The sequence below is a fragment of the Platalea leucorodia genome (genome assembly GCF_965183815.1).
Source record: "Platalea leucorodia genome assembly, chromosome: 8".
Taxonomy (NCBI): domain Eukaryota; kingdom Metazoa; phylum Chordata; class Aves; order Pelecaniformes; family Threskiornithidae; genus Platalea; species Platalea leucorodia.
The window spans coordinates 12,218,372-12,232,771 of NC_138830.1; the positions used below are offsets into that span (position 1 = coordinate 12,218,372).

At 44.4% G+C, this 14,400-nt stretch overlaps 1 protein-coding gene across 2 annotated transcripts in view; it reads right to left on the reverse strand.

Moving 5' to 3' along the window:
- Positions 1 to 392: 392 nt before the first annotated feature.
- The window catches only part of PSMD1 (proteasome 26S subunit, non-ATPase 1), a 76,232-nt gene continuing 62,224 nt past the window's right edge, over positions 393 to 14,400 (reverse strand). The window contains exons 20-25 of one of the 2 annotated variants that reach the window (XM_082320949.1): positions 9,446 to 9,615; positions 7,635 to 7,727; positions 5,950 to 6,042; positions 3,476 to 3,622; positions 1,455 to 1,609; positions 393 to 612 (exon numbers count right to left, since the gene is read on the reverse strand). In XM_082320949.1, the coding sequence (XP_082177075.1) occupies positions 1,463 to 1,609; positions 3,476 to 3,622; positions 5,950 to 6,042; positions 7,635 to 7,727; positions 9,446 to 9,615 (650 nt within the window). In that variant the 3' untranslated portion in view covers positions 393 to 612; positions 1,455 to 1,462. The remainder of the gene's footprint in view (positions 613 to 1,454; positions 1,610 to 3,475; positions 3,623 to 5,949; positions 6,043 to 7,634; positions 7,728 to 9,445; positions 9,616 to 14,400) is intronic. The other variant, XM_082320950.1, reaches the window with a different exon arrangement.

Genomic DNA, 14,400 nt, shown 5'->3' on the forward strand with positions numbered 1-14,400 from the left:
AACACTCAGAGCCCTTCTGTCGGCCCCAGTCACACGAATACCAGGATGAGCAAGGGGGAAGATCAGTGCAGAGTCGGTATCACAGAGGTAATTTGGAAGCAGCCCTCCTCTGGACAGCTGCTGGCAAGTTGAGACCTGCCCTCTCTGCAGCATCAGAGCTACAGCTGGGCCAGGCTGGAGCTGGTGACGTACTCAGCCGAAACGAGTGCTAGAGAAAGCAGAGATGTGCACAGATCCTGACAACTCTACAGAGGAGCAAAGTCAGTCGAGCTTTGCTGGAGGAAGACGCATGACTTGAGTCTAGTTTTTAAAATTTGGGGAGAGCGGAAAAGAAGGTTGTTAGGCTTCCTTTTTGTTTGTTGGTTTTTGTTTTTTTTTTTAAAAGCAGCAAGTTTTCTGTCAAGAGTTTTTAATATATTTATTTGAAAACAAGGTTTTGTGAAAGAGTACACTAAATAGCATATATCTGTTCTTCAGCCATAAAACACGGACTATCAGCTTTAGCTCAGCACAGATTGGGGCTGCATGCACTGAACAGCAGATCTCGAGAGGAAGGTCTTCATGCCTGTCTTTCTGATATCAAGCATAGTGTCTTCTTTAGAGGACAGGATCCTGGAGGAAGGGGAGAGAGAAACCAGAAAAACAAATGTACTTAACTAAAGCTTCTTGTGGTTGGCCCCACACACTCACCCAAGCCTGCCACTGACGCAGCATTTACAGTTTTTAGCAAGGAGTTTGTTTTCCTGCCCATCCACCGATTCAAGTGCATAATCTTTGCTCTTGGGAGCACTGGGACATGCCAGCCCATATTTGGAAATAAAGCAACCGGGTTTCTGCCTCTCAGTGAGAAACTTGCACATCAGTTCAGGCACTTTAATGGAGGAACCTGAGAACTGCACCATTCATTCCCTGGAACAGATCTATAAGTATCTTTATGTCGGGCTCAGAGAGCACCACAGAGCCCATGACTGGAGCGTCTTTAAATTCTGCTAAGAACTGCTGGGCAGACAAGACAACCCCAGAAAGCAGAGTAGTAGTTCTCTTTCAACCAATCCTGCCACACTGAGGTCAAGTAGATGACAGCTTCGCTACATAAACCACTTGCCCCTCTGGGACCGGCTTTCATGAGCTGGTTATTCCCAGCTCAGCTGTTGCCTGTGACCCCATGCACTGCTCTAACTCTGCCCAGCAAGGCTCTACTCAAGAGCAGCCAAGCCTGCGAGATTAGAGACCAGATCCAGGACGCCTGGGTCAGGCCTGATCTGGAAGAGTGGACTTCTCTTTTATTGCTGCCAAACTCTTCAAATTGGGACAGAGCATGTTCCTGAATCTGGCGCAGAAGCGGTCAAAGAGCTAAAAGAAGAGTGCTGGGTGCTGGTAACTGCTTCAGTTGATCCAAGGAGGCTTTTCCTTCATTGGGATTAATAAAGGTGACTCTATGCACTACACTGTACCTCAGGTCTTAATCATCAATGTACTCGAAGGGCTCTGGTGGTTCAGGTTCCTGCTCCTCTTCCTCGATCTTCGGACCGTGAGCTGCCACGGGTTCAACCAGCTCCTCCATATCCTCACTGGTGTCCTTCAGAATGATGATGCCTCCGATGGAAAGCTGCAAGACAAGTGCAGTGACCATTAGAGCTGCTTGTCCTCTGCCTCGTGGTGGAGTGTTTGTGGCCACAGCGTTTATCCTAGGCCATATGAGACACCTCAGCAGGAATGAGTTTCAGAGAGCAAAGTGTCTGCCACTCACCCGGATCCCTGTTTGATAAGGGAATGGAGCAGACAGAGCCTATCCAGGCTACCTTTTGTATTTCCACTATCTAAGTCTCAGTTCGATAGAAAACGGCATCTGGATTCACAGCTTTACCCCAGTCCCAGTCTGGAGCTTTCCACACGAAAACTAATTGAACCATAATTACTTTATAAGGCTCATCTTTTCAGGGCAACAAAGCTCAGTGAAGCCTCTCTGTGAAGCTACCTCCCAGGAGGCTATCAGAAACAGAGACTAATCTGATCACCAGCTTCCACCGACTGAGGAATCCTATTAGCAGAACCTCGTAAAAACAAAGGGGAATTAATTACAAAGATCACAACCAAACATCCTGACAGGCTGAAGCAAATCTGTGCGTCTCCAGGACTGAAACACAAGGTGCGAAGAGGCAGTGCTGCGTCATGCCTGGCTGGGATCAGGGCTTTGATCACAGCAGGATTCCAGGCTATAAACAGCATTTCAAAGAGGCCTTTTACTCTGGCATTCCCCAAAGCAGAGCACAAGTCCAGAACAGCTCCATTTTGAGAGCCTCCTTGGCTACACACCCTAATCCCAGCAAAAAACTGCACTGTTCTGTTCTCTTCAAAACCTATTTATGGGGGTTTAAGGCAGGAAACTGCACTCCCTTCACCAAGGACTCTGCTTCTTTTGAAACTGAAGCAAACAGCTACATACGTCCACATTTCAGCTGCATGAGTGGACACTTACTGGACCACATAGCAGATCTTCCCAATCCAAATACCAGTTGGGTCACCTCCTCTCTTTAAAGGGTAGAAAATGAAAAATTCTTCCACAGCTATGCTAAAGGAGACGTTTCAAAAAGGGGACAATGCACAGAGAATTCCCATGTGCTGATGGAATTCCAGAAAATGCATTTATTAAAAACACGACTATTTTCCCGGAAAAAAATTACTACTTCTGAACACTGTTTTTCCATGTATAATCCTGCAAAAGGGGGAAGTCACGGGTGTTATTTGTTGAACAAAAATAAAGGCCAGAAGAATTTCACTCAGGAGATTTAGAGGTCAGGAGTGAGCTTATTAGCTTTGCAATATATTTGAGCATCTCACAGAGAAGTTAGTTACTCCTTGGGCTTAATGCTAAAAGACCTTTTTCATTCTCCATCTGACAATCACATGCTATCTCTTCTCTATGTTAACAGAACATGAAGGCTCTTTTCTACGGTCAGGTGTAACTGAATAGGAAATCTGTTTAATGGAAAAAACCCCTCCATTTAGGTATAAATCCCACTGCAGGACAATAAAGCTCCAGCACAGGTCCTCCTGTATTTCACTGCTTTGACAATGAGCCTGTACAACTTCTCAGCCCATTGTAAAGATCATGGCTCAGTCTTTGTGTCCCCATCAACGTCATTAATACACAGACTACGCCCAATTGGTTTCCACGTTGCAGCGTTTGACGTATGTAGAAGAAGAAAGGAAAATAAAGCAGCATTAGCATGGTGAAAAGGCTTGCAGCAGCTCTGGCTTTGCCCCCACTAGAACTGCATGTGATCATCTGGAGAGAGGGACATTAAAAAGCAAATATGAAAACAGTGAAGTTGCAAGTCTCTGTAACACATTACAGTGATGTACCAGCTGTGAGTGGCACTCTCACGTACACACAGAACTTCTGGGTCCTTACGCACAAGCCCAGCACTGGGAATGCTCTGTCAAGCGCACGGACTAGGAAGGTGACACTTACTGGTTTGAAAGGCTGATATCGGCAGCTCTCTGTCATAGTGAGAACTTTGAGCTGAGCAGGCATGACTCTGGCTGGGTTGTCCAGAAGCTGGAAGTTGGGTTCAGGCTCTTTTTTCTTTTCTTTTTCATCCTTCTTTTCAGTCTCATCCTGTGGAAGGGGAGGAGAACATCAACATGATTTTAACAGTAGTCTCTAGCCCTTTCACAATTCAGGAGGGTAAGGTACAACCTGCTACTCTCAACACAGGCAGCAATTCCAGAGCATGGCGAGAAGCCATACTCCTGCTGAGGAACAAGCTAACACATCTCTATAAGCTGGCACAGGCAATGCCAATGTGGATTGAAGTACTCTCATCACGAGATGAGAGCTCTCAACTGCAGGTGAAATTAAGTTCAACAAGAGGTGGCAGTGGAACAGTTTATCTCTAGCTTCCCTTTCTAATACTTCCTCTGTAAACTCATCACTTTTTATTCACAACTGAGGATTCTTTAATATCATTACTAAGCACATGAAAATTGCCAAAAGCTGCCCTTGTATCTTCGCAGCTATACAGCCGTCACTGACAGCAGCTCAACCAAAATGACTCGACCTCAGAGACTCCCTAGGGAATTGCAGTTAAACCCTCCTTTACTAATGACTCAGCAGCTGGAGGCAAAAGCTCAGAAGGAAAAAACACAGCGATCCTTTACATACTTAAGAACACGGATCATGTTTTCCCTCTTGCTTGGGAACATCTGAGTTGCAAACAAAAAGGGACTGCAGAAAAGATGGGAACAGCCAATAGGAAATGATCAGGAACACCACCAAACGCACGGCACGTCCTGTAACAGCAGGCAGGACTTTCTCTGGCACAGTGACTGCTCGTCGCTGTGCAGGTCTCTTGGAAGCTATAGATTACTAGTCATATAACAGGCATAAAAGAAAAACAGGAAAGCAATTATACCTCTAAAACATTAGGACAATGGCAAAACACTCGACTCAAACACAGCAGGTGGCAGCAAGCTGCCTTTTTACTATCCTCGTTTTTCTGCTCAATTCAGCCAAGAAAACTTTGCAGACATCTGGAGCGTACACACACACGATACGCGAATCCCTTCTAATATATTGCTTCCTCTCAACACCTGTACTTAACTGTAAGTTGTAGCAGTTTTAGAAGAAACATGCATCTGTTCAGCACATTTTGCTCCGTATATAGTGCTGTAAGAATAACTCAAAGAAAAAGCAATGTTTGATGACATGATAAAGGAGCAAAAAGACAAAAAACATTCTACCTTGCACGCATGAGATGATTCATTTTCTTAGCCAACTGTACAAAGCTCAGTGCCTACAACATGGCCACATTTAAGTAGGTCTCGGAAGGTTATTTTACACATATATCTTTGGTCTTATGCCACACTCCCTTCACATACCATTTGTGTGTTTCTTTTTAAAATTAGAGGGGCAAAAAGTTCTGTGACCATGGTGCTTTTCTCACACGGATGTTAAAGGGGAATCAGAAAGGTTTCTACTGAGCTTGTCAACGTAACTCAGCTTACAGTCAGCTTACAGTTGTTCTTGGCATATTTGCATCTATTAGCAGAGTACAAAAGGAAAGGTTCTTTGTCAGGGTACAGCAAGAATTTTAGCTGCCATATGTTTTCCAAACTACAGCAACCACCAAGAATTCATTATCCAGCCATTTCTCTCTCCCTCAGCTTGCCCCAGGATGACACATTATTCACAGATGATGACGACAAGTTCCAGCATCAGGTCTATGAGCTGAAAGAAACCAGAGGACCAAAGGAATCACCATAACTACTGAGCAGCATATGGATCCTGTGCTCAAAGCTCAGCTGGTTCTGAGCTGGATGTGGATTAATGCTTGGCATTTTGATAGATGGGCAAAGCACGTAAGAGATTGCTGCCAAAAAGGTGAACATTTCAGAACAGGGGGTTAAGCATGTGCAAAACCAGGAAGTTTAAACTCTTCAGTGCTCTTAACTGAATTAGACACCACCAAGCAACTGCTACAATATTGAGTCTTTTTTAAAAGGTCAGAGGTACCATGGACATGAAATTACTAAGACTTTTTCCACATTAATAAGAAAAATACATGGATAAGAGATACAATTCCCTTGGTCTAGAAACAGCAGGTAATGAAGTAATGCACAAAAGGTTCACGCAGTTAAAAGCACATAAATTTGTCAAAACAAGCCTTTAAGGAAGTCAGGTACTTAACAATATTGAGGAAGATTTATTTCTCAGAAATAACGGATTCATGAATACCACCTCTTGCCTTTAACAGCGTGCACACATACACAGAGTAAAGATGCTAACCAGTGTATGCAGCACACTGAAACGTGTCTTAATGCTTTGCTCAGAACTAACACAGGTGGCAGGCGGGACAGTGTTAAGTGGGTGCCAGCATTCACGACACACCTTCCACATTTATAAGGGGGGGAGGAAGACATTTAAGTTTCAATGTTTGCACCCACCACTTCCATCTTCTCCTCTTCCTTCTTCTCTTTCTCCTTCTCCTTTTCCTTCTTCTTGGCTTTAGCAGTGATGGACAGCACAGCAGTGGAAACCTGGATATGTCAACAGAGGAGGCATTCAGCATGACCGCAACACTGCACGCTGTGCTTCAGCTCCCCAGGCAGGGGAGCAAAGGGAAATCAATGTTAGGTCAGTTCTCCGTGCAGGTGTCACTAAGATCAATTCTACTTCCTACCCACTGGTCTGTTTAAGAGACAAATACACCACCATCAAAGCAAATAAATGGCACAGACGGGACAAATAAATGCCATGAATGCAGACTGGGTCCCGCCACATATGCAGAAGGAGAGCAAACTTCCTAATTTAGAGACTAATCATTACTGTCTGGGTCTCTATATGAGAGGTTTATTTATTTATTTATTTATAACAGAGCAACAAATGGAATTCTTTGCCAGATTCTCCAAAGTAAAGAAACATGTATATAGATACTCTTCAGAATGACCTACAGCTGTTCCACTGTCCTAATCAGACAGCTGTGTTTCTCATTGATCTACAGAAGTGGATATGCAAAATGCCCTATGGAGGCGCGCTCAGGAGGCTTTGGCACTCCTGAGCCAGAAAGTACCCAGAAACAACACTCAAATACAAGAATTCAGCACAGCTCCCTTCCAGTGAGCACATCTCTCTATCCACAGCAACTGTCTCTCTAAGGCAGTAACTTTCTGAGAGGGACAGGGATCAACTGCATTTGTCACATTGCCGGTGAGGCTTTCTAGGCTAAATGTGGGCTTTTGGCACATTTTAATTTTGGCCAGGGAAGTTTAAAAGAGAAAGAATTTGTCCAATTCCCATCCTATCCCAAAGGCAAGAAAGCAGCTATGAGCAGTGAGCTTTGTCTTTCATCAGAGTTCATTTCTGGGTTCCTTGGTGGCTCAGACACCTTTCCTGCCCAGCATTCAATTCTGGTAAAATGTTTTACAGTTTTCACACAATGTCTTTCATCAGCACGACGTGCCTGAGGTCTCCACTGCTGCAATTGCTCCCTAAGGGCTGCTCTGCCTGCTGCTGTGGTCTGCTCAACAGCTTTTACCATCTTATGCCAGGAGACAAATTGCTTCCACTATTGTCCCGCTTGTCATCCCACAGGTCTCATCTCTTCCTTTTCAATACCTAGATATTCTCAGTTCCAACACTTACCTTTTTGCAATCCACGGGCCCGACAGCTATTATTCTAGCACATGGGCCTGCTGCCCTGAGCCCCGGTACACTTCTGTCCTTCCATATGGGACTATTTGAGAAGCGTCCCACCTAATATTCTCAATGTTTGTACTGCAGTAGCATTTTGAAGCCCAAGTCATGAACAAGGACCTCGTTGTGCTTGGTGCCGCACAAAGATGATACATACAAATCAGTAGGGCATGGAAAACAGTTTTATTAATCAATGCTTCTGCTTGACCACTGGAGACAAGGGAGGTTCCAGTGACTCAGTAGCACAGCAGTTGTATGCCATGATCAGCAATAGTCCCAGGCACAGCAGGATAAAATAGCTAGAATGCTCTTTCAGAGAGCGCCTGCCAATTTTTCTTTCGCTCTTTAGATTCCCTGTTAGTGCCATCAAAGCCGACGTTTATACTAGGAGGGAAAAGGGGTTAGTCTTTACAACAGAGAAAGCTAGCCCAAATACCTTTTCTTTCTCCTTTTCCTTTGGTACCTCAAGAGGTGGGGGGTAGGCAAATGTGGACGGCTTACAGTTGGACTTGTACTGGACTTTTGGCATCTAAGATAAACAGTTAAAAATATTGTTAGAGATGAGAAAAGCGGGGGGGGGGGAGGGAATCCACAGCAGAATAATTACTTTAGCTTAATTTTCCTTCCAGCAGAGACAAACACAGATCCTCTAAAGAATACAAGCTTCCCCTTCTCCCCTTCCGGAAGCTGAGAAACTGTTATCAGTGGCAACAGTTCAACTAGAACAATGTTATTTAATTATTCAATAATTTGACTCTGGCAAGCTCTCCTAGCCTTCTCCATACACTCCACGCTATTCACACCATGCTCTGTTTTCATTGTTTTGAAGCTTTTGTGGTTTTGATGTTGTTGCTGTGCCTGCTCGTATTAACACAAAATTGGTTTAAGATCTAAGTGAAGATCTGCTCTGTCAATGCACGCTAGGGCAAACCAAGCACTGCCTGACATTCACCTCCTGCAAAAGGACAGTACGTTTTGGGGGCGGGTTACCAATGTCACATAATCTCTTATTCTTGGCTACTTAAGCAAGGGCAGAAAGCATCTTTTGACAGCCAATCCAAATTCTTAAACTGAATTCATTTCTGCAGTATCTCAGCTCTCTTCCTTTACGACACATCACAGAGCAACGACAGAAGAGGGACTGCTCTGAGGAAGCAAGGCGGGTGTGGTGCAGCCCATAACATACATCCAGCCGGTAGCTGGCTTTAGTATGCAAGCCAAGTTACACAACATAACCTCACCTACAGCCATTTGGGATCTCTGGAAAAACTAAGGGATGGGGAGAGGGAGTCAAAATGGCAGTACAGCCAAGCAGCCAAAAAGGTGCTGAGCCTGTCACCACCGGGGAGGTGCAGAGACAAGCAGCAATGCAACCCCTGTGAAGTATTCAGGACGGGCTGGGGGGGAAGGCATTTTCATGCAAACCTCTCTTCAAACAGAGTGAGAATTTTGAGCTCTATGTAGATTGACTTGATGCTCAGCCCGAGACAGGTGGAGAAGAGCAACCTAGAGCCCGAAGGTTTTGGTCCAGGGGCTGCAATCCAGCGAGCTGGCTCAGTCCCACAGAGGGACTCAGAGCAGCCCAGCCCTATGCATGCTCCGTGCGTCGCAGAGTAAGTCTGCGGCAATGACAGGAGGGGGCTGCACACCCCTGCGCCACCACATTCAGAAGTTTTTTTGTGGAAGTTACTAGCTCAGTTCTTCAGCACAGGTGACCCAGCATGGGTCACCCAGCTTGCAGGGGCCACGCCACAGCCGATCAGCTGGAAGAACAGATGCATAAGAAAAGCGCAGTACCTATGACCGCTCGGTTGAATGTTTACTCCCTAAGAAATCCATACAAATCCTGTTTTCCCACTGCTAGTTTTCCTAGGGGAGAACATCAGATAATTTATATGGGAGGGCAGGGGGGGCGACACTTTTTTTTTTTTTTTTAAATAACCTTGACCTTCTGGAGTGATAACGGGGTGGTCTCTGCCCACATAAACTGACTAGAGTTCCTTTCTTTGCAAGCTACTTTGAAGTAAAGGGGTCAAAGTCTGCTCTTTGCATTTTTCCTGTCCCTATTGCCCACCACCAGTTCTGCAATTTAAGCCTGCTTTTCAGACTTCTTCCAGTTAGCGCCTTTTCTGGCACAAACAAGCTGGAGACATGCAAAGAAAACCACCAAATCCATGCACAGCCCTCCCAGACCACTTAAGTCTTCCAAGCAGCTATCAGCACCTCTTCTCTCTGCTCATTACGTACCTTAAGATCCTTGTTAAGGCCAATGACACAGGTTGGGGTAAAAGCCAGTGACAAGAAGTGTGACAGGGGGAACCAGAACCAGAACTGGGTGAAGACCAGAACCCCCACCACGGAAGGCATGTGAGTATGTCCCGTCCTCGACTGCAGCGAAATAGTTACGTTATGGCCCCCTGTAAGGAATCATAAATGAATTAAGTTTGTTAATGCATTCCTGGGTACTCCACAAAGGCACCCGAGCGATGCATCTCTAAACCAGCTGCTGTGAAGCCCCACAGCGTGGTCAGCTCTCTCCTCTGGAATACACCTCCCTCCTTCACTGTGATTCCAGCTTACACGGCAAAACAGACGGGCAGCGTAACAACCAAACTGCTCTATTTGTTAGATATTTCCCAAACACAATCAATGAATACAACCCTTCCGTGCTCATTTTGCCACGATACAGGTTAAACAGAAGTACAATTCAGAAGGCAGGGAGAGGAGGAGAAAAAGGCAAGCCTTTGCCATAAGCAGGTTCAAAACATAGCATATAGATGATCCACAAGACAAGACTCACAAGGAAAACAGTGCATATAAAGCACCGCATACAGAAACTTTTCTTTCTGTGGCCTCTCTGAACTGTCAGTTATTCAGAAGAAATATGCCTAGGTTTTTATCCTACACCATCTCAGTAGAAAAAAATGTAAACAGCAGCAACTTCAGAAGTTGCTTCTTGAGGTTATCAATCTAAGCAGCAAAGAGACAAGCTCCTGCAGTCTTTGCAGCAAAATTACATCTCTGCCAGACAACCAAGTCATAGCTTTGTTCTTGCAAAGCAGAGACCAAAACAATTCCATATGTTGATGTAGTGCAGAAACATCCAGCTAGAAACCAAATTGAAAGATTGGGTTTGCAGACAGAGTGAGAAAGTGTGAATCTGATCTTCGGTCTTCTGATGAACACAGTGAATTGAGTTGGAAGAGGTCACCAGGCAAGTCTGTTGCTGCTGACAAGACCAGGTGCAGGGAGGTTAACTTTGTTAAAATACAAACGCCACTCGTTGCAAACTTGGGGCGCTTTATAGCTGAAAATCCCAAACCAGAGCAGCATTCCTCTGCCTTGCACAAACAGCCACCTCGATAGGGCCAGGCAGCAATGGAGCTGTCTGAGTTTTAAAGACAAGCAAAATTAATTTTTGCTGTCAAAACTAATGAAAGCCCTGAATGAAGTAGTAATCTCATCTTGGGTATCCTATCACTGTTAGCCCCAGGAGAAGGAGTGGAAGATGGAGGATTTTGATGCCCTCCTGTAGGATACTCTGCATACATACTACCTCCTTGCTTTCCCTTTTGTGGTAGCAATAGATCTCTTGCTGTTTGACTAGAGAACTCCTTCCAGCTGCCTCTTTGAAGAAAGGCAATGATACAGCCTTGTTTTTTACTACTGCTAGGTCTGCTCTGCTTCTCATTATTTTCTCCAACACCAATCTCTCGCCCTTACACTTGAATTTGCCACAGCACTAAGGAGGCACTGCCTGAGGTCTTCTGCTATTCTTAACCATGTCAAACACTGCACACTCAAATTTCTGGTCTCCCCCATCTTTACTTTGAACTTTTGTTCATTGCATCACTGTATAAGGGCCAGGTCAGTAATCTGCAGATATCCTGGATCAAGCAGCCCAGTGGATGTTGCACAAGCAGCTTAACTAGACTTCATCAAACTTTTGGACTTCAATTTTCAGAATTTATTTTAACCTTTATAATGATATTATCCCATCTCCGGAATTTCCTGGATGAGTAACAGATTTCATATTCAAAAGATGCTGTCATGCTACTTCTTTCTGCTGTTTTACACCCACACACAGCCCACCCTCACTCCCGGGGTTTCATAGGGAGCAGGAAAGGTGGGGAGACATGATATTGCACAACTGTGATTTATCTTCATGATTAAGTAGCAGCCCTCATGGCCTGGAAGGGAACACATTCCAGATCTTTGGCTGGATGGATGAAAGCTGTAACATGATGCCTGGAAAAAATAAAATAAAAGAAGAAAAAAACCAAGCCAAACAACTCACAAGAAAAATGTTCAGGGCTCCTTGGGCAGTGCTGTAAGGTCCATCTCCCAGAATTCACACTGCCACCGTGGCAAGGTTTGCTGGAATTAAAGTGGCTGTTCTAAAGGCTACGAGGATTTGCTGGCTCCAGTTTAATTCCAATTAACAAGAGGGGGAGTGCAGCAATCAGACGCCAATGACTTATATACTTTGATGAACTATAGTCATGGTGGCACTTGGTAATACTCTGGCAGTGTAGCCCAGGAGAACACACCAGCACAACAGTCATTAGATAAAGATGCTTTGTGGACCTTGGAAATTAGTTTCCAACCCTGGCCTAGGCAGCATCCCGTTTTCAAACAATATCATATTGTTTCTTTCTCTATCAGCAAAGACTTATAATCCGCTTCATCTATGTAGTGAACAAAGATGACCTGAACTGTTGGCAGCAGCACAGAAAAGTCAAAATCTCACAGGACGAGCCATCAAAACTCCGGCAGAGTTGACTTCAGCATGTGCCATCGACCTCACTCACATGGGCGATGAAACACAAGGTAGCTCTAATGTAATGGACAAAAACACTAGCACAGGATAATAGCTTTTTTCCTACCCACCAGAGAGTTAGACGCAACTTTACATGAAGAGCTCATGAACAGGGACAGGCAGGAGAAAGGTGTGAAACAGTAGCACTGAATTCAACACATGGGAGAGCAGACCTTCTGCATCAAAGCTTATTTTTTGTAGTAAAGTCTTTAACATCCAAAATATAACACATCACGCGAGATGCATATTTGGAGAGACAGCAATGAGGAGATAGACAACTCTTTCCTCTGTAATTTGGATGACACTTTCTTTTTCATCACTCATTACAAAAGTCTCTGAACTACGGAGAATCCAGTACCTTCACCATCAGGCTGTCACAGCTTCTTTGGCTTTAGTCCGCACTGCCCAGTGCTATACTCTGTCCCCAAACCATTGCACTGCTGAGCCCACCCAAACCTTTCCTAAATATTGAGAAAAGGATTTTCCAGATATAATATAGATATTTGTGTAGTGACTGCCGCTTCTCCTCTTTTCTCACTGACTGAGAAATGTGGCATTAAGAACCAGAGAAGATACCTAGAGTCCAGAGAGCAAAACAGTTTTCAAGCAGGTAAAATGGTGGCATCTAATTCGATCAGTATATCCCTTTTGTAGCTCACATTTACAAACACATACTCCAGAAAATAAAGCATATTGATTTTGGAAGGAAAGGAAGTCATCAGCCTGGAACAAGAGAGCATGTTTGTACATGAAGGGGAGCATTATAAAAGTTCAGAGGTTTTGGGGGAAAAAAAATCCCTAAGTTAAATTTAGAGCATCTACATTTTTCTTATTTTATTAAAGAAGGAAAAACGTAGCTGCTGGGGCCTAACAATTAGACAATGACCAAGTTCTTCATTTCCACTTCAGTGCTCCCAAGGTACCCTGCTCCTTCCATGAAACCACCAGTCTAATGACTGCCTCATTGTCAGAGCAAAAAACTCACCTCCAGTGCATCATTTCCCAGTTGTGCACTGGAAATCTCGCACTTTTAATCAAAGCCTGTCATTGGAAGAGAATTATACTTTTTCTCCTTCCCCCCGCCCCCGAAAAAAAAGCCAACAAAAAAACCCAAACTCGATTGCCCCACCAGTGGCAGATGACACAAAGAACCTTTTCTTCCTGGTAGTGATGATTAAATTCTATAGTTCATTGTTTCAGATAAGCCCTTGTAGTTCTATGGGAGAGATAAAAAGAATTTATTCTTTTAAAAGGCTCTAATCTAAGTGGCAATAGGTTAAGAAAGGGTAATTCACAGCCTTCCCCCAGCCGCTCAGCAAGAAATAAAGAGGTTAAAGTTGGCACAAATTCACATGTAGTTTATTAAAATTGGATGCTTCTGGTTTCCAAGTCATTATACAATACATGAGTGACACAGGAAGCAAATAAGGTTTTAGCTGCATTTTTATGATTTAATCTTAAAGGTTGGAATTCGAAGCAGGTCTGTACTGCTGAGAGAAAAAAATCTCTGAGCCAGCTGGGCTCTGGCTTTCCAGCAACGCAGTATGAGTATGGGAATGACCAAAATTATTCTAACAGTCTTGTGCCAAGAACATTGCTCAGTCTGAGCTCCAGGAGGGGTACCTGGGAGGCAAGAAAGATAAAGAAGGTGGTTCCTGTTGCTTTCTTCTCTAAGTAGCCCTAGCCACACAGCACAGAGCAGCCTGACTGCTACATGCCCACTGGGAAGAGAGCTTTTTAAGCATGCTTCCACTCAGATAGGTGCAGGCAGCCCTAAGTTCTTCTCCCACCACCACATGGCTTGGAGATGTAGCAATTTCATACGGACACCGTGTAACCACAGTGCATGGTGCTGTGCTTAAGCCATGCCACAGAGACAAATATACAAGACTCCTTTGTTAATGTGACTTCAGGTTTAACCTTGATCTCAGACTACAGGGAAAACCAGCTTGTTTCTACATACCACAGGGAATAAAGAGGTGCATGGCAAGAAAAGGCCACAGCACATGAGACCAGATGGGAGAAACTGTGTTTGGAAGCTTGGAAAGGGGGTGCTATTGACACGCACAGCACTGTGCAAGTCTTAACTCCGGCAGAAGGAAAAATTCAAAACAAAATGTTGCCTGTCCTCTTTGCTTATGGAAGCCTTCCTTAATAGGCCCTGCAATTTGGCCCTTACGAAGTGCTAATGCCTTCAGAGAATCCTATCCCTGGCTCAACATCCAGTCATTAACACTCATGAAATGATGTTTCCTCTGCTAGAAAAAGGTAGCAGTCTGTGAAACTAACTGGGTCTTCTGAAGTAACACCGATGCAGTTAACTATGCTTCCCTCTTTGTGCAACACCTCTCTTACTAATCAGGAAAGAGGCAAAACCTAGTTA